The following is a 22,292-nucleotide window of genomic DNA, read 5'->3' as shown; positions in this document are numbered from 1 at the left end:
TCATAGTCCTCTGGGACCCGTCACGTGTCCCAGAAGACTACGGGGAGGGAGGGGAGAAGGGCAACTTCCACTTCCAGTGTCCTAGGTGACCGCAGCAGAAGTGGGTGCGGGTAGCTGTCAATTTAGGGTACCTCCACTCCCCAAAGTTGCCAATCCTTCATGGGGAACCAATCTTTAAAGCTGAACTTCCCCTTTTGGGTGGAGCCCTGCTTTAAGTAATTTACATATTATAGTTCCCAGAAGTTCCTCGGTGACTGCAAACAGGACAAAGTGAACTCTGGACCATGACTAGTGGGTTTATTGATGACACAGCGGATATCAGTGTGTACTGAAATCTCTGCAATCAGGTCACAGAAAGTGAGAAAACATTTGCAGAGGTCCTGACTTGTATTTACTCTATAGTAAAGCAGTTTTGGCTGGAGCTGGATTTGAACACAACAACCACACCTGTAATTATATTCTAGGCAAGAATCTATTTTTCAGTACGTTAGCAGCATATATATTATAGTATGCATATATTGTTATTGCTTGGAAGCCACGGACATTCAAGAGTGTTGGACAGGTTGAAGTTGCAGCCAAAACTTTGTTTCATACTGAAGACTGCTGACGTCGGCTGGATAGTTCTGTGGAAAGGAGCTGCATCTCTGCATAAAGAAAGGAAGATAAATCAGTACACCAACTAGAGAATACATTGCATCATCAACTTTATTTACAGTCAGTCCCACCTATCCCAATAAATGGGGGGGGGGGCAAGATAAGCAGGCCAACTCAAATTATTCTTGGCCTGAACATTTGCTCAGGTGCTGTTCAGGAGTGAGCATGCGCGGGTGCCCCCAGAGACAGCAGCTTGCATTGGGGGCACTCGGTGAGGGGGGGGGGGACAAGCACCAGTGGGAGGCCTGAGCAGAGGATTGGGGCTGCTCTGTGCAAAACCATTGCACAGAGAAGGCAGGTATAACATGTTTGTTATTTTAAAGAAAAAAATTACCTTTTGAATCACTTTAACCACTTGACCTCTGGAAGATTTACCCCCCCCCCCCCTTCATAACCATGCCATTTTTTGCTATACGGCACTGCATTACTTTAACTGACAATTGCGTGGTCATGAACCTCTGTACACAAATTAATTTTTTGTCATTTTTTTCCCCACAAATAGAGCTTTCTTTTGTGGTATTTGATCACCACTGTGCTATAAACAGAAAAACACAATTTTGGAGAAAAAACAATATTTTTTTACTTTCTGCTACAAAACATATTAAAAAAAATGAAAAAAAAAAAAACTTCTTCATAAATTTAGTCCAATACTAATATGTATATTGATTAGTTTGCACAAAAGTTAAAGCATCTACAAACTATGGGATATATACTAGATCATTTATTTATACTAGTAATAGCGGATATCAGCGACTTATAGCGGGACTGCGATATTGCTGCGATAATCGTACATTAACTGAGACTTTGTGGGAACCAGTCACACTAATACAGTGCTAAAAATATACACTATCACTGTACTAATAACACTGACTGGGAAGGGGAAAAACATCTAGGGCGATCAAAGGGTTAACTGTGCGCCTAACCAGTGTTTTTGTGTTTACTTTTACGTGTTTTTACTAAGGGATGTGCTGGATTTTATTCCCTGCTTTGTAGGAAAACAAAATCCAGCACATTCCCACTGACAGGATGGAGCTCTGCATTGTTTACATATTCAGAGCTCCATCCAGTGTGTCTCCTTGTCGATCGATGGGTGACGGCGGTCATCCAATGGCCAGCACCCATTGATGAGCTTCGGGTGTAACTAATCACAGCAGAAGCGGAGAGCTGGCAAGCCCCCTACCCAGAAGTGCAGAATCACGTATATAGAAGTAGAAGTTCAATTACCTTATATATTAAGCTTTCCTCTGTCTTGTGGTGCTTGCTTCACTTGTGCCGTTTTCTTCAGATTTTCTAAAAAAAGAACATTAACTACAAATATTAAATATTAGACATTTCACAATGAGACTAATAAGTAATGAAGAAACATTGGCAGGTTCTTACAGGTGTGTCATTTGTTCATCTTCACTTTTAACATCTGTAGAAGAGAATTAAAGTAGCATTAAAAACAAAGAATGGATAATACATTTATAGATCACTATAATTCCGAACAATTAGGGCACCATCATATGCACAAAGTTGTTTTTTTTTTTTTTTAAACAATTACAGACTACTGTGCTTGTCTACAAATTGACCCTTACCTATTTCTATCTTCATCTGATGTGTCTCAGAAAGGAGTATGCATGCTGTCCAAACCAAGGCCCCACTCACACCTGTGTGATTTAATGCATGTTCCCTAATGCACATTAAAGGAAAGGTTCACATCTATGTGGTTTAGATTGATGAGTATTTCCAGGGCATTTTTGAACACACGTTTTTGACGTGTTTTGCATTTTTTTCTTGCTAAAAGGAAAGTATGACAGTTCTGTTCATGTAGTGCATCTCTGATGCGACTTTACACTCTCTGGCACTCTAGTAGCATCAAAGTCATACTACATGAACAGAACTGTTATACTTTCCTATTAGCTACAAAAATGTGACTTTGGACACATAAAGGTTCCTGCACTACTCTGATGTGAGTTTGATGCAACTGTGACGCAACTTAAAGCAGAGTTCCACCCAAAAGGGGAAATTTCGCTTTAACCTTTTGTCCCCCACTCCCCATTAAGGATTGGCACCTTTAGGGAGCAGGTACCGGAATTTGATAGGTACCTGCTCCCATTCTCACTGCGATTGCCTAAGGTGATCAGAAGCGGAAGTTGTCCTCCCACCTCCCTCCCTGCAGTTTTCTGGGACATGTGCCAGGTCCCAGAAGACTACAGGACCATTCACAGCGCTTCTTGTGTATGCCCAGTGGGCTGCAAGCTGCCACAGCCGGGTGCCCACACTGAAGATACCAGCGCCAGGCATAGAAGACACCTGGGGAAACCAGCCGTGGTGAGGACATCACTGGACCAAGAGACAGATGGGTGTCTGTATTTTAAAAGTCAGCAGCTACAGTTTTTGTAGCTGCTGACTTTTATTTTTTTTTTTCAACTGGAACTCCGATTTAAGTGCCAGAGAGTGAAAAGTCGCATCAGAGTCGCACTACATGAACAGAACTGAAAAAGAGCAAAACACAACAAAAACACATAAAAAATGCATTACCTGCATTTTTGGTGCGGGTCCATTGAACTCTATTACACACAAAACACAATCTGCTGCATGAAAAAAAGTCCCTGACCCTTTCCAGAAAACCCGCCGGCTCAAAACGCACAGATGTGAACTAGATCTGTAGGAAATCATGTTAAATGCACTGTAATGCATTTCTGCAAAATGCACCAAAAAATGCATAGATGTGAACCAAGGCTCATGCACAACAAAAAGGTTGCCATTCTCTTCAATAGGGTTCTTCACTCTTTTGCACTTTCCCATATGTTGGGGGACAAAAAGGGAAATTAAAGCATTGGCACGTGTTTTTGACCCCTTAGGCTTCAATGGCAGCTCATGAAAAGCTCATGTAACATGCACTTATGTGCATTAGTCCTCTACTATGCCAAACACAAGGACACATGAACACATATTGTCAGTGAAGTGCATTTTCAATGCTAAAGCATACAAAGACATTGAAGACGTGTGTGTGCTTCCAACCTTGTGCCATCACCAGCATGTACACAGAAGATATTACATGTCTCATTCCATCACAAAGTCAAATAATTATACCTTTATTTAGGTTTTTGAGTCTTGAAAAACATTCTTTGATGTCCCATGGCTAACTGTGTGTCCGGAACTCATGCTACCGCTGCTTAGAAAACCTCAATGCCCTTCTCTCCTTATACCCCAGTAACACTGATCCCGACTTTGAAATCGCAGGTCTTACAGTGAAGTCGCATGATTTTAAAGTCAGGTGAGTTCCTGATTTGAGGTGCGATTTGCAAGACATTATTATTATTATACAGGATTTATATAGCGCCAACAGTTTGCTCAGCGCTGTACATTATAATTAGAGATGAGCGAATCAAACTCGGCGAAGTGGAATTCGTTTCGAATATTAGGAAAATTTCGATTTGCGCCGAATCCGAAAATTAGCAGACTTCGGATGCGCGAATCGAAATTTTTCCAAAAATGGCGGCGACATGTGCGGCGACGGAGCGGGGATCTCTGGGAAGGCGCGCAGACAAGGCGCGCTGACCCATAATGCATTCATTCATGACATGTGATCGCATTAGCCAATCAGCAGCCAGCCAGCCAGCACTGTGTAATGATGGAACTATAAATTGCGGCCATCTTACAATTCTCCATTTGCCTCTGGTCATTCAAGAGAGACAGACCTCTCTGTATTAGGGACACAGAACCGTTACTTAGGGACACAGAATCGTTACTTAGGGACACAAAACTGTTACTTAGGGACACACAATTGTTACTTAGGGACACAGAACCATTACTTAGGGACACAGAACCGTTACTTAGGGACACAGAATTGTTACTCAGGGAGGGACACAGAATTGTTACTCAGGGACAGACACAGAATTGTTACTCAGGGACAGACACAGAATTGTTACTGAGGGACACAGAATTGTTACTGAGGGACACAGAATTGTTACTGAGGGACACAGAATTGTTACTGAGGGACACAGAATTGTTACTCAGGGACAGACACAGAATTGTTACTCAGGGACAGACACAGAATTGTTACTCAGGGACAGACACAGAATTGTTACTCAGGGACAGACACAGAATTGTTACTCAGGGACAGACACAGAATTGTTACTCAGGGACAGACACAGAATTGTTACTCAGGGACAGACACAGAATTGTTACTGAGGGACACAGAATTGTTACTGAGGGACACAGAATTGTTACTGAGGGACACAGAATTGTTACTCAGGGACAGACACAGAATTGTTACTCAGGGACAGACACAGAATTGTTACTGAGGGACACAGAATTGTTACTGAGGGACACAGAATTGTTACTGAGGGACACAGAATTGTTACTCAGGGACAGACACAGAATTGTTACTCAGGGACAGACACAGAATTGTTACTCAGGGACAGACACAGAATTGTTACTCAGGGACAGACACAGAATTGTTACTCAGGGACACAGAATTGTTACTCAGGGACACAGAATTGTTACTCAGGGACACAGAATTGTTACTCAGGGACACAGAATTGTTACTGAGGGACACAGAATCGTTACGTTATTTTTGGGGTGCTTATAGAATTAAAGAGTATGTCAGACAACACGCAGAGGAGTGGCAGAGGAGGCAATGTTTCAGGAGCGAGCAGACGTGGCAGCAGAGGAAGGGGTCGAGGCAGCACTAGTCGCAGCCAGAGGCCAGTGCTCCCGGTGTCATCCAGCGGTCGTGTCTCCACCGACAACCCTGCCGTCATCGATTGGTTGGCTCGGTCGTCTTCCTCTTCCCAGGTCACCTCTGACACCTACAGCCAACGGTCGGTGGGTACGTCAGACACAACCGTTAGTTGGCATGGCCCGGGAGCAAGCCCACTGAAATCACGTGTCCTCTACCTGCCCCTGTCCTTTGGTGTTCCCTCACCAAGCGAAGTATCGCATGCTGTGGGCTCAGCCCCACTGTACAGTGAGGAAGAGCTAACAGAGGGCGGTCAGGAACGAGGGGAGACATCCGCCTCTTCAGCAGCCAGGCAAAGAAGTACTGGCGAGGAGAGTGGCTCGGTAGCCGGTCTAGAGACAGGTCTGTCTCCTGACCCACACGCAGCCGAGGGGGCTAGTAGTGAGGCGGAGACCCTAATTGATGATGATGAGGCTGATCGCAATTGGCAGCCTCGTCGTCATCAGGCTATTGCTTCCGCATCATCAGGAGAAGAGGGTGCCAGCTTGGCAGCGAGCAAAACAGTCGGTGGGTTGCCCAGGAGGCAGCAGGGTCGCAGCAGTGTCAGTGGAGGCAAACGGCCACGGAGTAGAGCACCAGCTCCACTGCAGCCTACCACCACGGCCAGTAGTGGTGCCGGTGTGCACGGAGGAAGTAGCAGTCAGCCAGTGAGGAGTAGCGGGGGCAAAGTTTCCTACTCGGCGGTGTGGCAATTTTTCGTCAAGCCGCCCGAGGAAGTAAACATAGCCGTATGTCGACTATGTGGCCAGAAAGTCAAGCGTGGCCAGGGGGCCCATGTTGGGACTACAGCGTTGCGTCAGCATATGCAGCATCGCCATTTGGTGGCCTGGGAAAACCGTGATAAAGATACGGCGGTTCTGCCTGCCCCAGCCCCCGCTCCATCACCCGGTCAGTTACTTGCTCCGTCACCCGACGTCAATCGCCCTCTATCAGCCAGTCAAGGCTCCAACACCTCTGATGAGGGGAGTTGTCGCTCGTTGGCATCTTCCGCTCGTTCAGATGCTCCTTCTCCTGCTACTCCTCTTCACGGATTCCGTCAGCAGTCTTTCTTGGAATCCGTTTCCAAGAGACAACAGTTTGCGAGCACGCACCCGACGGTGCAAAAGCTGAACGTCCTCCTGTCCAAGTTGCTGGTGCTGCAGTCCCTCCCTTTCCAAGTGGTGGACTCAGCACCTTTCCGAGAAATGATGGCTTGTGCCGCGCCGCGGTGGAGAGTGCCAAGCCGGCATTTCTTTGCCAAAAAGGCAGTGCCAGCCCTGCATTCACATGTAGAAGAGATGGTGGGCCAGTCTTTGAGCATGTCGGTCTCTGCCAAAGTGCACGGCAGCGCCGACGTGTGGAGCTGTAACTACGGTCAGGGACAGTACATGTCATTTACGGCCAACTGGGTGAACGTGGTGCCGGCACAGCAGCACCAGCAACTTGGACAGGTCACGCCGCTTTTGCCTCCACGTTTGCACGTCCTTGGTTCAGCAAAGATGTCCGCCTCTACCACCTCTTTTTCCGCCGTGTCCTCAGCCGCCACCCCCGTGCCAAGTCCCATTACCCGACCGGCATATCACATGTGCAGGGCGCAACGGTGTCACGCTGTGCTGCACCTGGTATGCCTTGGCGAACGTAGTCACACAGGGGAGGAACTTCTCAGTGTAATGAACAGAGAAATCGACAGATGGCTGTCTCCGCGCAAACTGAAAATCGGAACCATGTTGACCGACAACGGAAAGAACATGGTGTCTGCTCTGCGTCAAGGAAGGTTGTGCCATGCGCCATGCATGGCTCACGTGTTCAATCTGGTTGTCAAGCGGTTCCTAAAATCCACCATCCCACTGCAAGACATCCTTAAAATGTCACGTAAACTTTGCATGCATTTCAGCCATTCCTACACCGCAAAGCACACCCTCCTTGAGCTGCAGCGGCAGAACGGAATTCCACAGCATCGCCTGATCTGCGACGTTGCAACAAGGTGGAATTCAACCCTACACATGTTAGACCGCCTTTACGAACAGCGAAAGGCCATCACCGATTTCCTGATGTTACAAGCGGATAAAGGTACTCCCCTGTGTAACTTCGATGTCAGCCATTGGCAGCTCATGCGTGACACCTGCCGCTTGCTCAGGCCCTTTGAGGAGGCCACGCTATTCGTGAGTCGGCAGGACTATGGGATGAACGACGTCATTCCTCTGTTGCACGTCCTGGAACAAATGCTGTTAACAATGGCTGGTCAGGGTGCGGTAGACGTGGCGCACAGATCTCAACGCCACATGACCCCTGTGGGGGCAGGACAGGAAGAAGAGGAGGAGGTAGAGGAGGACATTTGTGCTCAGGAATTATTGAGTGAAATGGGTGGTTTTTCCACTCAGCGGACAGGAGTGGAGGAGCAGGAGCATCTGGTAGAGGAGGAGGAGGAGGAGACAGAGGACCCAGACGCACCGTGGCAGTATGCTGTGGAGATGGAGGCAGGGAGTCCCTCGCATTCCTTGGCACAAATGGCCCATAGCATGCTCGGTTGCTTGCGTAGTGACAGCCAAATAATAACCATCAGACAGAGGGATGACTTTTGGCTGTCCACCTTGTTGGACCCTCGCTACCGTTCAAAAATGGTGGCCTTTTTCACACCTGCTGAGAGGGAGGCCAAAATAACGTACTATAAAAACCACCTATGTAGTCAGTTGGTCTCTGCCTTTCTGCGCCAACGTCCATCCTCAGACACTGTGGGCCCTGTGCGCTCGCGTTCCGCTGCCATGGCAGCAGGGGAGGGGTGGGGTGGTAGGAGCAGTGGCAGCTCCACCAGCAGCGGCTGCCTCAGTCTGCAGTCGATGATGAGTAGCTTTCTTCACCAGCGCAGTGAGGAAACTACTAACCAGCCGCAGCAGCAGCAGCATCAGGTGGACCTGGAGCAGGACCTCAAACAACAGGCTTGGGCCTACTTGGACAGCACCCTGCCAACCGAGGTAGACAATCCCCTTGACTACTGGGCAACGAAACTTGACCTTTGGCCCCAACTAGCTGAATTTGCCCTTGAAAGGCTGTCTTGCCCGGCCAGTAGCGTGGCATCGGAGCGCGTGTTTAGTGCGGCAGGAGGTATTGTAACTCCGCGGAGGACACGACTGTCCACCCAAAGTGTGGAGAGACTCACGTTTGTGAAAATGAATCAGGCGTGGATTAGTCTGGATTTCAAACCACCAGTTCCTGACACAACTGACTAAATCCGCCATGAATCATGCCCCAAACATGTGCCACTTTCAGGTCTCCTCACATAGCTGGTGGGTTCCATTTTGTCATAGGGTGCTGGCAGATTACGGGCCTTCCATTGCTGCTGCCAGGCCCCTAATCTGCTATGGGCCCCTGTACCGCCTCCTCATGCTGCTGCCAGGTCCAGAGTGTCTCGTGGGTCCCTGTACGGCCTCCCATTGCTGCTGTCTCCATCGCCACACTCTGCCATGTGCCACTTTCAGGTCTCCTCACACTGCTGGTGGGTTGCATTTTGTCATAGGGTGCTGGCAGATTACGGGCCTCCCATTGCTGCTGCCAGGCCCGTAATCTGCCATGGGCCCCCGTACCACCTCCTCATGCTGCTGCCAGGTTCAGAGTGTCTCATGGGTCCCTGTACGGCCTCCCATTGCTGCTGTCTCCATCGCCACACTCTGCCATGTGCCACTTTCAGGTCTCCTCACACTGCTGGTGCTATCCATTTTGTCATAGGGTGCTGGCAGATTACGGGCCTCCCATTGCTGCTGCCAGGCCCCTAATCTGCCATGGGCCCCTGTACCGCCTCCTCATGCTGCTGCCAGGTCCAGAGTGTCTCATGGGTCCCTGTACGGCCTCCCATTGCTGCTGTCTCCATCGCCACACTCTGCCATGTGCCACTTTCAGGTCTCCTCACACTGCTGGTGCTGTCCATTTTGTCATAGGGTGCTGGCAGATTACGGGCCTCCCATTGCTGCTGCCAGGCCCGTAATCTGCCATGGGCCCCTGTACCGCCTCCTCATGCTGCTGCCAGGTCCAGAGTGTCTCATGGGTCCCTGTACGGCCTCCCATTGCTGCTGTCTCCATCGCCACACTCTGCCATGTGCCACTTTCAGGTCTCCTCACACTGCTGGTGCTGTCCATTTTGTCATAGGGTGCTGGCAGATTACGGGCCTCCCATTGCTGCTGCCAGGCCTGTAATCTGCCATGGGCCCCTGTACCGCCTCCTCATGCTGCTGCCAGGTCCAGAGTGTCTCATGGGTCCCTGTATGGCCTCCCATTGCTGCTGTCTCCATCGCCACACTCTGCCATGTGCCACTTTCAGGTCTCCTCACACTGCTGGTGCTGTCCATTTTGTCATAGGGTGCTGGCAGATTACGGGCCTCCCATTGCTGCTGCCAGGCCCGTAATCTGCCATGGGCCCCTGTACCGCCTCCTCATGCTGCTGCCAGGTCCAGAGTGTCTCATGGGTCCCTGTACGGCCTCCCATTGCTGCTGTCTCCATCGCCACACTCTGCCATGTGCCACTTTCAGGTCTCCTCACACTGCTGGTGCTGTCCATTTTGTCATAGGGTGCTGGCAGATTACGGGCCTCCCATTGCTGCTGCCAGGCCCTTAATCTGCCATGGGCCCCTGTACCGCCTCCTCATGCTGCTGCCAGGTCCAGAGTGTCTCATGGGTCCCTGTACGGCCTCCCATTGCTGCTGTCTCCATCGCCACACTCTGCCATGTGCCACTTTCAGGTCTCCTCACACTGCTGGTGGGTTCCATTTTGTCATAGGGTGCTGGCAGATTACGGGCCTCCCATTGCTGCTGCCAGGCCCCTAATCTGCCATGGGCCCCTGTACCGCCTCCTCATGCTGCTGCCAGGTCCAGAGTGTCTCATGGGTCCCTGTACGGCCTCCCATTGCTGCTGTCTCCATCGCCACACTCTGCCATGTGCCACTTTCAGGTCTCCTCACACTGCTGGTGCTGTCCATTTTGTCATAGGGTGCTGGCAGATTACGGGCCTCCCATTGCTGCTGCCAGGCCCGTAATCTGCCATGGGCCCCTGTACCGCCTCCTCATGCTGCTGCCAGGTCCAGAGTGTCTCATGGGTCCCTGTACGGCCTCCCATTGCTGCTGTCTCCATCGCCACACTCTGCCATGTGCCACTTTCAGGTCTCCTCACACTGCTGGTGCTGTCCATTTTGTCATAGGGTGCTGGCAGATTACGGGCCTCCCATTGCTGCTGCCAGGCCCTTAATCTGCCATGGGCCCCTGTACCGCCTCCTCATGCTGCTGCCAGGTCCAGAGTGTCTCATGGGTCCCTGTACGGCCTCCCATTGCTGCTGTCTCCATCGCCACACTCTGCCATGTGCCACTTTCAGGTCTCCTCACACTGCTGGTGGGTTCCATTTTGTCATAGGGTGCTGGCAGATTACGGGCCTCCCATTGCTGCTGCCAGGCCCCTAATCTGCCATGGGCCCCTGTACCGCCTCCTCATGCTGCTGCCAGGTCCAGAGTGTCTCATGGTTCTCTGTACGGCCTCCCATTGCTGCTGTCTCCATCGCCACACTCTGCCATGTGCCACTTTCAGGTCTCCTCACACTGCTGGTGGGTTCCATTTTGTCATAGGGTGCTGGCAGATTACGGGCCTCCCATTGCTGCTGCCAGGCCCGTAATCTGCCATGGGCCCCCGTACCGCCTCCTCATGCTGCTGCCAGGTCCAGAGTGTCTCATGGGTCCCTGTACGGCCTCCCATTGCTGCTGTCTCCATCGCCACACTCTGCCATGTGCCACTTTCAGGTCTCCTCACACTGCTGGTGGGTTCCATTTTGTCATAGGGTGCTGGCAGATTACGGGCCTCCCATTGCTGCTGCCAGGCCCGTAATCTGCCATGGGCCCCCGTACCGCCTCCTCATGCTGCTGCCAGGTCCAGAGTGTCTCATGGGTCCCTGTACGGCCTCCCATTGCTGCTGTCTCCATCGCCACACTCTGCCATGTGCCACTTTCAGGTCTCCTCACACTGCTGGTGCTGTCCATTTTGTCATAGGGTGCTGGCAGATTACGGGCCTCCCATTGCTGCTGCCAGGCCCCTAATCTGCCATGGGCCCCTGTACCACCTCCTCATGCTGCTGCCAGGTCCAGAGTGTCTCATGGGTCCCTGTACGGCCTCCCATTGCTGCTGTCTCCATCGCCACACTCTGCCATGTGCCACTTTCAGGTCTCCTCACACTGCTGGTGGGTTCCATTTTTGTCATAGGGTGCTGTATGGCCTCCCATTGCTGCTGCCTCCACCGCCACACTGTGGCTCCACACTCTGGTTTTGGCCCCGTGACTGCCCAAATGAGTGAAGTGTGCGGTGATTCTAAGATCGACGGCACTCATCTGCATGTCATACTGACTGACAGTATTATTTCTCTTCCCCAGCAGACTCCAAGGGCATTTAAATTAAAGGTACAGTGTTCTGCACTAATATAAAGGCTCTCTGAAGCCTAGAAACACCCTTTTGTAAGTTAAATTCACAGCGAATATATTCGACTCGAATCAAATTTATTCCTCGAATTCGCCGAATCAGCCGAATCGAATTTTTGAATACTTCGCTCATCTCTAATTATAATGGGAGACAGTACACGAGACAGTACAGTAACAATACAATGAGATACACGAGGAGTTCGAGGGCCCTGCTCCTTGGAGCTTACAATCTAGGAGGGAGGGGATGGTGGCACAGGAGGAGATAGCTGTGGGGGATGGAGTGGTAGGAAGAGTGGAGGATATCGGCAATTAGGTGAGGGCAGGGTAGGCTTCCCTGAAGAGATGGGTTTTCAGGGTGCGTTTAAAGGTGAGGAGGGTAGGTGACAGTCTGATGGATTGGGGTAGTGAGTTCCAGAGGATGGGGGAAGCCCTGGAGAAGTCCTGGAGACGGGCATGGGAGGAGGAAACCAGGGAACTACAGAGTAGGAAGTCTTGTGAGGAGCGGAGAGAACGTTTTGGGTGGTATATGGATATCAGGTCGGTGATGTAGTTTGGGGCAGTGTTATGGACAGCTTTGTACGTCAATGTTAGCAATTTGAATATTATGTGTTGGGCAATCGGAAGCCAGTGGAGGGATTGGCAGAGGGGGGAGGCGGATACGGAGCGGTTAGTAAGGTGGATGAGTCTGGCTGCAGAATTCAGGATAGACTGAAGAGGGGATAGCCTGTGTTGAGGAAGGCCGGCGAGGAGGGAGTTACAGTAGTCAAGTCGCGATATAATAGGGGAGTAATTGAGTTGCTTTTTAGTTTCTGGGGTTAAGAACGGACGTATTTTGGAGATGTTGTGGAGGTGAAGTCTACATGAATTTGTCAGCGAATACACCTGGGGCTGGAAAGACAGATTGGAGTCTAAAATGACACCTAGTAGGCTTGCGGGGGACATCCAACACAGATGTCTGTGCAAATCGCACCAAAAGTAGTGCGTGTACTACTTTAGAAATTGGTGCAGCTCTGACCAAGTCAGAACCACACCGATATGACCGCTGTAATTGCGGACAATAGGGTGCGACTTGGCATGCGATTTGCAAGTCTCATGGCATGATACCAGTGTGACCGGGGTCTTACTCCAACTTTTCCCCACACTCCACTCCATAAACCCAACCTGTATTCACTGCACAAATCTTTTGTTTTATCCTTATGTATGGTAAATGCTTAGGATCGCAATGTTCCTTGACCCTGGGTTCACACCTAAGCGTTTTCTGCAGCATTTTGCAGAAACGCAGTATAGTCCATTTAACATGATTTCCTATGGGACATGTTCACGCCTGTGCATTTTCACCCGGTGAATTTTTTGAATGCATAATGCTGCGTTTTTGCTTCTATAGACTTCAATGGAAACGCTGCAGAAAAGCATGTATTGCGTTTTTCCTGCGTTTTGTGTTTTAAATCTGCCTAGCAACAAAAAAAAGAATGACAAATAACCGCGAAATGCATAAAAATGCAGCAAAAATGCAAGTGTAAAACGCAATGCAGAAACGGCTCAAATGCAACCTGCATAGGTGTGAACCTAGCCTTAAAACAATGGGGTTGGTTTACAGAAACTGGAGAGTACATAATCTGGTGCAGCTGTGCATGGTAACCAATCAGCTTCTAATTTAAGCTTGTTCAATTAAGCTTTGACAATAAAACCTGGAAGCTGATTGGTTTCTATGCTGAGCTGCACCAGATTTTGCACTCTCCAGTTTTAGTAAATCTTCCCCAATGCATCCTGATATATGCTATTCATCATTATACTAAATTAGACATGTGTGGTTCGTTTCGTTCTGAATTCCGAATTACAATTGTAACGAATTTAAACGAATCTGAAATAATGAAACTAAATTTGGCTGAATTTCGCATCGATTCGAAACACATTTGAAAACAAATTCAAAGTTGAAAACAAATTCGAAAACCAGTTCAAATTTGAAAACAACAAATAAAATAAAATAGAACAGAAAATAAGGCTGGCCATACATTATACAATTTTCTTGAGAATTTTGCTTTAAATTTACAAAAAACCATATAATATGAGGTCAAACCTAAACAACACTTTCAATTGAATCCAATTGAAGGTAAATCTAAAGGAAATTGGGCAGAAATTGGACAGAAAATTGTATAGTGTATAGCCAGCCTAAAGAAATAGAATAGAATAGAACATAAAAGACTAGAATAGAAAAAAATTGAGGAAAAAAACACTAGAAAATAAAGGAATAGAATAGAATACAGTAGAAAATAACAGAGTAATACAGAGCAAGAGAGAATAGAAAATAAAAGGGATAGAAAATAATAGAGTCTGTTAGAATTGAAAAGATTAGAATAGACATCAAAGAATAGAATGGAAAAGAACAGAATAAATTAGAATAGAATAGAAAAGATTAGAATAGAAAATCAAAGAATAGAATAGAAAATAATAGAGTAAAACAGTATAAAATAGAACAGAAAATAAATGAATAGAATAGAATCAATTAGAATATAATATAATAGAAAAGATTAGAATAGAGAATCAAAGAATAGAATAGTATAGAAAGAACATAACTGAAATTCAAATTTTGAATAGAATGAATTTGAATAGAATACATTAGAATAGAATATAAAAGAAAAGAATAAAATAGATTAAAAAAGACTAAAATACTTTACAAAAGATTGTGAGCTGCACTATGGTGATGTGAATAGGGATGAACAAAGGCACTGGGAAAATCTTGCTGAAATAGAAAATTTCCAAAATGGTCATGTAACTCTTCATATAGCCCATATACCATCAAAAACACATCTGGATTGTGGATTATGAATTGGATTATTCGGTCAAATTTGAATAAACAGCACGAATTCCAAAAAACGAATTAAATTAACTAAATCGAACAAAACACATGTCTATACTAGATAAAACTAAAAGTTTACAGCACAAAGCAGACAATCTCTTACCTTCTTCAACGTGTTTCTTCTTGCTTAGCAATTCATAGCCTAAAATAACGGCTACTAAAACAGCAACTTCTGCTACGATCGCAAGAAAGACCTTAAATGGCACCATTAAACTGAGCACATCGATGTCAACTTGTCCTTCACTGGCTCCAGTCTCAAATACTGCCTTGCACACATATGCACCGCTGTCTACTTCAGTCAGGTCTGATATGTGCAGCTTTGTCTCATTGGCTGTTTTGTTGACTTGATTGTACCTTTCTGAAGAGATATTTAAAAGCACCTAAAATAACAAAATAAAGATATAATATATAATATAAATAAAAAAAAATATTTTTTTTTATAAAAGGAAAAAATATTGTAATAAAATACGAACTGTATATAGAGTGGGACTGAATTAAAAAAGTAAAGATTTAGAATGTTACATTTAGAAATGTTAATTCTGCCTGGATTTCTTGAATAATTGTAAGGGTGTGGGGCATGGATAAATACTGATGTGCAATGTTAAACTGTAATATGCCTGCATTATGCTCTTTGGTCAGTAGATGGCAGCAAAGTACATTTGCATTGAAGTTTACTAAGACAAAACTAATGCTTATTTACCTTATAAAGTTTAATTAATGCTAATTTAGGGGCTGAGTAGGACCCTCAGAAGGGTCATAGTGAACTGTAAATGCAGGTTTGAGGCTGCAATTAGGAAATTACTTACTGCATCACCAACTCTCTGGGAAGGGGAGGAGTTCCGGAGCAGAGCAGGCAGTGACAGAGAGTGACAGGTAGGCCTGGTATGGATTTGTAGGGGAACCTCTTGCCAAATTAAAAAAAAATAGCATGGGGTCCCCCTAAAATCCATACCGAACCCTTATCCAAGCATGCAGCCTGGCAGGACAGGAAAGGGGAGTGCCCCCCCCTCCCCCGAACCATACTAGGCCACATGCCCTCAACATGGGGGGGTGCATTGAGGTAGCTCCCCCCAAAGCGCCTTGTCCCCTTTCTCACAACCCTGGGCAGTGGTTATGGGGGTCTACGGGTGGGGGCTTATCAGAATCTGGAAGCCTTCCAAGTGAATTTGACAGTTTCGCCGCTAAATGAACTAAGGGGCATGGCCACCCAGTTTGTGATGTCATCGACCAGGGCATGCTGGGTCGATGATGTCACAGGGGTGCAGATGAGGAGCTGTCCGTTGTAAGGGACACAGCAGCCAGCTTGCCACTCCGTTCCTTAACAACCAGCTAAAAAAAACACTGGAAACCGTATTTTAGCAGCAGTTAGCGGGAGCGTTCAGCATCTTTTTCTGCTGGCAAATCACTCCCAAAAATGCTAAAAAAAAAAGCTGAAAAGAAGCTGCAGCTTGAAAAACGCTTCTAGCCTACATTAGTGTGCATGGACACATAGGATAATACTACTTGCTTCACGGGACAGAAAAAAAACACTCATAAGTAGCTGCTAGGAGCTTATATATAAGCTAGTAATCATGGAGCCTTAGCCTTCAATGCACACCAGGAGCAGAAAAAGGAAAAGGATCTGAAAAAAGGCTGTATAAAAAATGCTCAATATATTTTTCCATTTTGTGTGCTGGTGTTTTGCAGGCATTCAGCAGTTTAGCTGGTTGTTAAGGAGCAGGCTGGCAAGCCGGATGCCATGTCCTTAACAACTGATGACTCATCAGTTGACTGTAAACAAAAGAACTGCCCACAATGAATATTTGAGAAAAAAAACAGCCTGGTGGGTCCCTCCCCCCACAATCTATACCAGGCCTTTAGGACTGGTATGGATTTTGAGGGAAACCCCATACCAAAATTAAAAAAAAAAAAAAAAATGGTATGGGCTCCTCCCACAAAATCCATACGTGACCCTTAGGTTTGCTATAGATTTTGACGGGAACTCCACTCCAAAATTAAAAAAAATAAATAAATGCTGCAAGGGTCCCCCCAGAATACATACCAGACCCATACTAGCATGCAGGCCAGCAAGCCCCAGTCATTGATGTCACAAGGGGGTGGGGTTACCAAGTGATATCATCAGGTGGCCCTGCGCCTTAGTTTATTTAGCGGCTGCAGGCATCAGAGCTGTCAGGCGGTGGGAGCCAGCGTCGGATCGGGGGGCTTTTTCTGGGGGGATTTCTTGGGTTGCCAGCCGGCATTCATTGTGATTGACACTAGACTAATGTTCCGCTTTAAGGACTGCTCCCCCGCTCCCCATTAAGGATTGGCACCTTTGGGGGGTGGGCGGATACCCGAATTTGACAGGTACCCGCTCCCATTTCTGGTCCGATCGCCTAGGCGGTCTTTTGGGGCACGTGACAGGTCCTAGAAGACTACAAGACCATTCATGAAGCGCAGCGCTACTCGCACATGCTGCGGGGGACAGGCTGCGGGGGACACACCACGGGACTGAGGGACAGCTAAGTGGCTATTTTTTAAAAGTCAGCAGACTTCTGACTTTTATTCTTTGACAGGGTGAGTGGAACTCCACTTTAAAAATCTGTGTTTTTATGATACGTTTTTGGTGAATGAATAGGGGTACAATGTATCCCTACTCATTCACATAGGGGGTGGGATCTGGGGGCCCCAGATTCCAATAATCCCCCCGCCTGAAGAACCCCACAACCACTGAGCCCCCCCCACCCCAAAGCCCCCCCATGTTGAGGGCATGTGGGCTGGTATGGCTTAGGAGGGGGGCACTCTTTTTTTATATAGGACACTTTTTTGGTGAATGACTAGGGGTACAATATACAAGAAAAAGAGAGCAGTATTGACAATTTATTTAGTAAACAATGGATAAACACAATTTACCCCTACTCATTCATGAGGGGTGGGATCTGGGGGCCCCCTTGTTAAAGGGGGCTTCCAGATTCCAATAAGTCCCTCACCCTCAGACCCCCACAGCCACCATGCCCCTCTACCCCAAAGCATCCTCCATGTTGAGGGCATGTGGCTTGGTATGGTTCAGGAAGGGGAGGCACTCGCTCGCGCCCCCCACTTTCTCGGCCTACCAGGCTGCTTGCTTGATCAAGGGTTTGGTACGGTTTGGGGGGGGGACACATAATTTTCTTAATATTTAGGTGTGGGGTTTCCCTTACAATCCATATGGATTGGGGGGGGGTCTTTTTTTCCCCTCAAATTTCCATTGCCTGCAATTTTTTAGTTTACATTCAGCTGTCAGTGGGGAATCCCACTGACAACTGATGAGTCACCCATTAAGAATGCAGTAGCCAGATCCTTGACAACCAGCTAATCACTGGAAAAAAAATAAATGCTGGAAACTGGCTCTTAGCAGCAGTTAGCAGTGTTTGGAGTATTTAGGAGAGTTCAGTGGGTTTTTTTCTCTGCTGGCAAATCACTCCCAAAAATGCCTCAAAAATGTATTTTTTTTTCCTCCTAGAAGCTTGAAAAACATTTCTAGCTTCCAATAGTGTGCATTGTCACAAAGGATAACACTATTTGCTTCCTGGGGCAGAACAAAAAGCTCATAAGTAGCTGCTAGGACCTTAAATATAAGATAGTGTACAGAGAGTCGTAAACCTGAGACCGTTCCTGTAAATCCAAGCCAACTGAAAAGAAAAATCTAATGGCACCCAGGCTAGGAAGGGGAATAGTTGAACACTCAGGACATCAAACATGTAGAACATAGAGGCTCCAGAAAAGTTCATCTAGTTCTTTTTAAGGGTTATTTTCCAAGATGAATTTTACTGAATGGGCAAGGCTGTATACCATGACACCACAATTATTCCTTGCAATAAAAAAAGTAGAAATATAAAACAGGAACTTTCACATCAACAGCACAACACATCCATAACAAAGACTTTAAGGGTTTATGGCAATGGGCTTTAGTTCAAAACTGCTTCTCTCCCATACAAGTCCATGGAAATGCAAAAGCACCTTGGAGAAGGTTCATGCAGATTAGACGGAGGTCAAATACACCTATTAATGATCTTGGAATGAAATCAGATGCATTTAAAACAGATTTCAAATGCAAGCTGAAAGTCCAACTGTATTTGCTCATTGACACAACACCACACAGGCCTTAATGCTTCTGCACTATCATTTACCTGCTCATTTCCATTGACTTTATACCAGAGCCACTTCACAGGATTGTACTTGAAGCTGTCACATTTCAGGACTGTAGAATCTCCATTATAAGTCACTAAGGTCTTGGCACCACCATGAACACCAGGGGCTGGAACAGCAAAAATGTGGATCAGTTCACAAAGTGACAGAGAGGGTATCTGAGAAAACAAATTTGTACTTTGGAGAGGTGTTTCACAATTGTAGAATATTTGTAGGGAACATTCTGAAAGTAGCCAAATAAACAATCCCTTGGACATCTCTTGGAGTTAAAATGCATATCCACTAATTTCGGTATGTGTGCCGATCTTCCTATTACAATCTATGGGACAGCAGTAAGGAACACTGGGAGTTCTTTACAGCTGCTACTTTGCAGGTTATCCAAAATGACAAGGCAGGGAAAGGTAACTCTAGGAGGACAGTATATTGCACAGAAACCCCCCACTCTATGCCATCTGATGAGCTGCAGTGCTTGGAGAGTGGGTACCCCATTCAAAACAACTCTAAGTAATGTAGGCCATGCAGTCAGCACACTTGCCAGGCATCTTGTCATCTTAGTAAGAGCCTCTATGCATTTTAAAATATATATTAACATACAGTTGTGCTCAAAAGTTTGCATACCCTTGGAGAATTGGTAATATACAGTATGTACAATTTTAAAGAAAACATGACTGAACAGGCAAAACACTTTTTTATTATTTCTTATGGGATTCATATTCAGCTGTAGGCCAACATGTAAACAAATGAAATTACCCCTGTTCAAATGTCTACATACCCTTAGTTCTCAATATTGTGTATTGTCCCCTTTAGCATCAATGGCAGCATGCAGTACTTCATAATAGTTGGTTGAGGCCCAAAAATCTTGCAGGTGGTATAACTGCACCTTCGACTTGGCAAATTGCCTCCAGGTCATATAAAGTCTTTGGTTGTCTTGCATGAACCGCACATTTGAGATCTCCCCAGAGTGGCTCCATAATATTAAGGTCAGGAGACTATAATGGCCACTCCAGAAACTGCACCTTTTTCTGCTGTAACCACTAGAGGGTCAACATGGCCTTGTGCTTAAGGTCACTGTCATGCTGGAATGTCCAAGAGCATCCCATGCACAGCTTTCATGCAGAAGAAAGCAAATTGTCTGTCAGTATCTTCTGATAACATGCTATTTATCTTGCCACCAACTTTTACAAAATTCCTTGGTTGACCCCTCTCCAAACATAGCACTTATGGTTGTGACCATAAAGCTCTATTTTGGTCTCAACACTCCAGATTATAGGGTGCCAGAAGCTGTGAGGCGTGTCGAGGTATTAATGGGTATATTGTAACCAGGCTTTTTTGTAGCATTGGCTCAGTAAAGGCGCCTTTCTAGCAACTTGGCCGTGCATCTCATTTTTGTTCAAGTATCGTTGTATTGTGCATCTTGAAACAAGCACACCATCTTTTTCCAGAGCAGCCTATATTTCTCCTGAGGTTACTTGTTTTTTCTTTGTATCCTGAACAACTGCTCTGGCAGTTGTGGCTGCAATCTTTCTTAGTCTACCTGACCTTGGCTTGGTATCAAGGGAGACCCTGAATTTTCCACTTCTTAATAAGTGATTGAACAGTATTGACTGGCATAGTCAAGACTTTGGATGCTCAGTGCATCCACATGAAAGCGAACAAACTCATTGACTATTTATGCACTAATTACATTTTGCAAAGCCACAGATGTGGAAATTAACCTTTAATTGCCATTTTAACCTGTGTGTGTCACTTTGTGTGTCTCACTTTGTGTGTCTGTACCAAGGCCAAACTTTTCATCATGGCCATTTGGGTGATTTCTGTTATCATTATGATTTAAAAAAAGGACAAACAACTATGTGATAAATAGCTTCATACAATCACTATTCTAAAATAGGAGACAGTTTTTTGGCATGCTCAGTCATAATTTCAATATCAATGCCAAAATTTCATGATTTCTGCCAAGGTATGCAAACTTTTGAGCACAACTGTATTAGTTAAACTCCAGTTTACTAAATAAGAATTAAAGAAGAAGTATGGCCAAAGCTCTATTAGCCATCCTGTGGTCAGAGGAATGCACTTAGTTCTGCACTATTATGACCCAGATTCAGCCAACAGGGGCTAAAGCCCACTGTTGGCGGACTTAACAGAGCCAGTCCAGGCTCTGCAGGGATCCCAACAATAATGTTGTTATCCACCCAGATTCCTCACTGGCAGCTGGCTCAGCCCCTCAGCATGCTGATGAAAGCCCGAGCAAGCTGCTCCCACCCACACCACAGTCTATCGCTCCAGTGAGCACTGGAGGGTCAGAGCACAGAGTGCTGATTAACACTGCTCTCTGCTCAGAGCAGGCCTGAAAACTGAGCAATCTTTGATCACCCAGTTCTCGGTGTAGAGCAAGCAGGGGACAGTTACAGCATTAGACTGATGCTACAGCCATCTAGATGAGTATGTTAGTTTATTGTTTCACTCCTGCTCTTCTCATTTAAAAACCTGTACAGGTTAAAATAAAAAGGCAGTTTTTAATGCAATATGCACTATGTGCTGCAGATTTAGCTCTCTGTAATCCAGCGCCAGTCCTCCAAGTTTAATGATGTCCAGTGTTATTCAACCAATTTCCTGTGAGCCATCAGGGACAACCCCCTCTCCATAGGGGTGCGTTATCCAGCTGCCTTAAGTTCACAAGTGAATGCTGCATGGAGTGGCTCCTCATCATTCTCTGAAGTATTCAAGACCTGCCTACTGCTAGAGTAATAGGACCTGTGACTTCTTGTGACTGGAGTAAGCACCCATGGAAAAAGTCGGTATACAACAGTTATTTATATAATAAAAGGTGGGGAGGGTGCTCCAAGGACGAGAGGATAGAAGGGATGGAGGGCATCTAACCAGGAGATGGACTTTTAAGTTTTAAAGCCTGCAGTGTAAAAGTTACTGAGAGTAACTTCTAATTTTTCTAGTTTTTCTAATTCAAAAAGATATTTGTGAACGCCACCTAATTTTGAGGTTACCAAGTCAATGTGGGGGACCCGCGAAGAGGAGCATCAGGGCTGCTCTGTGCAAAACCACTGCACACAGCAGGGAAGTATAGACATGTTTGTTATTTTTTCTTAAAAAAAAATCACTTTAGAATCATTTTGATAAGATTGCTTGTGTTCTGCAACTTGTATCATCAGGTTAACGTCTGCAAATGGTTAGTGTAAATGTACCATTGCTCCTACCATTCTTACCGTTTATATAAAATGTTGCTTTTACTTCTGTAGTAGAATTGAAAATACAAGCATAACGTCCGGTACTGTTCACATCTGCCACAGACACTCTGTATGTTAGAATAAAAAATATATATTAGATCTTGGGACCCTTACTTTTTAATATATTTATAAATAATATAGGGTCTGGGATTAAAAATACCATTTCAGTCTTTGCAGATGACACCAAGTTTTGCAGTGGAATTACAGGATGTCTCCAATT

At 46.3% G+C, this 22,292-nt stretch overlaps 1 protein-coding gene across 1 annotated transcript in view; it reads right to left on the bottom strand.

Annotated features, from left to right (window-relative positions):
• Positions 1-276: 276 nt before the first annotated feature.
• EMB (embigin) overlaps positions 277-22,292 on the bottom strand; it is a 51,444-nt gene continuing 29,428 nt past the window's right edge. Inside the window, exons 4-9 of the mRNA XM_089682700.1 lie at positions 22,052-22,140; positions 18,812-18,939; positions 14,767-15,043; positions 2,035-2,068; positions 1,879-1,944; positions 277-644 (exon numbers count right to left, since the gene is read on the bottom strand). Of these exons, the coding sequence (XP_089538826.1) occupies positions 1,887-1,944; positions 2,035-2,068; positions 14,767-15,043; positions 18,812-18,939; positions 22,052-22,140 (586 nt within the window). The 3' untranslated portion in view covers positions 277-644; positions 1,879-1,886. The remainder of the gene's footprint in view (positions 645-1,878; positions 1,945-2,034; positions 2,069-14,766; positions 15,044-18,811; positions 18,940-22,051; positions 22,141-22,292) is intronic.

This window comes from Staurois parvus, unplaced genomic scaffold, assembly GCF_062004578.1.
Source record: "Staurois parvus isolate SC_StPar_1 unplaced genomic scaffold, SC_StPar_1.0 ptg000294l, whole genome shotgun sequence".
Classification (NCBI taxonomy): Eukaryota; Metazoa; Chordata; class Amphibia; order Anura; family Ranidae; genus Staurois; species Staurois parvus.
The sequence above is the reverse complement of the archived record's forward strand: the minus strand, read 5'-3'. Positions and strand labels throughout refer to the sequence as shown.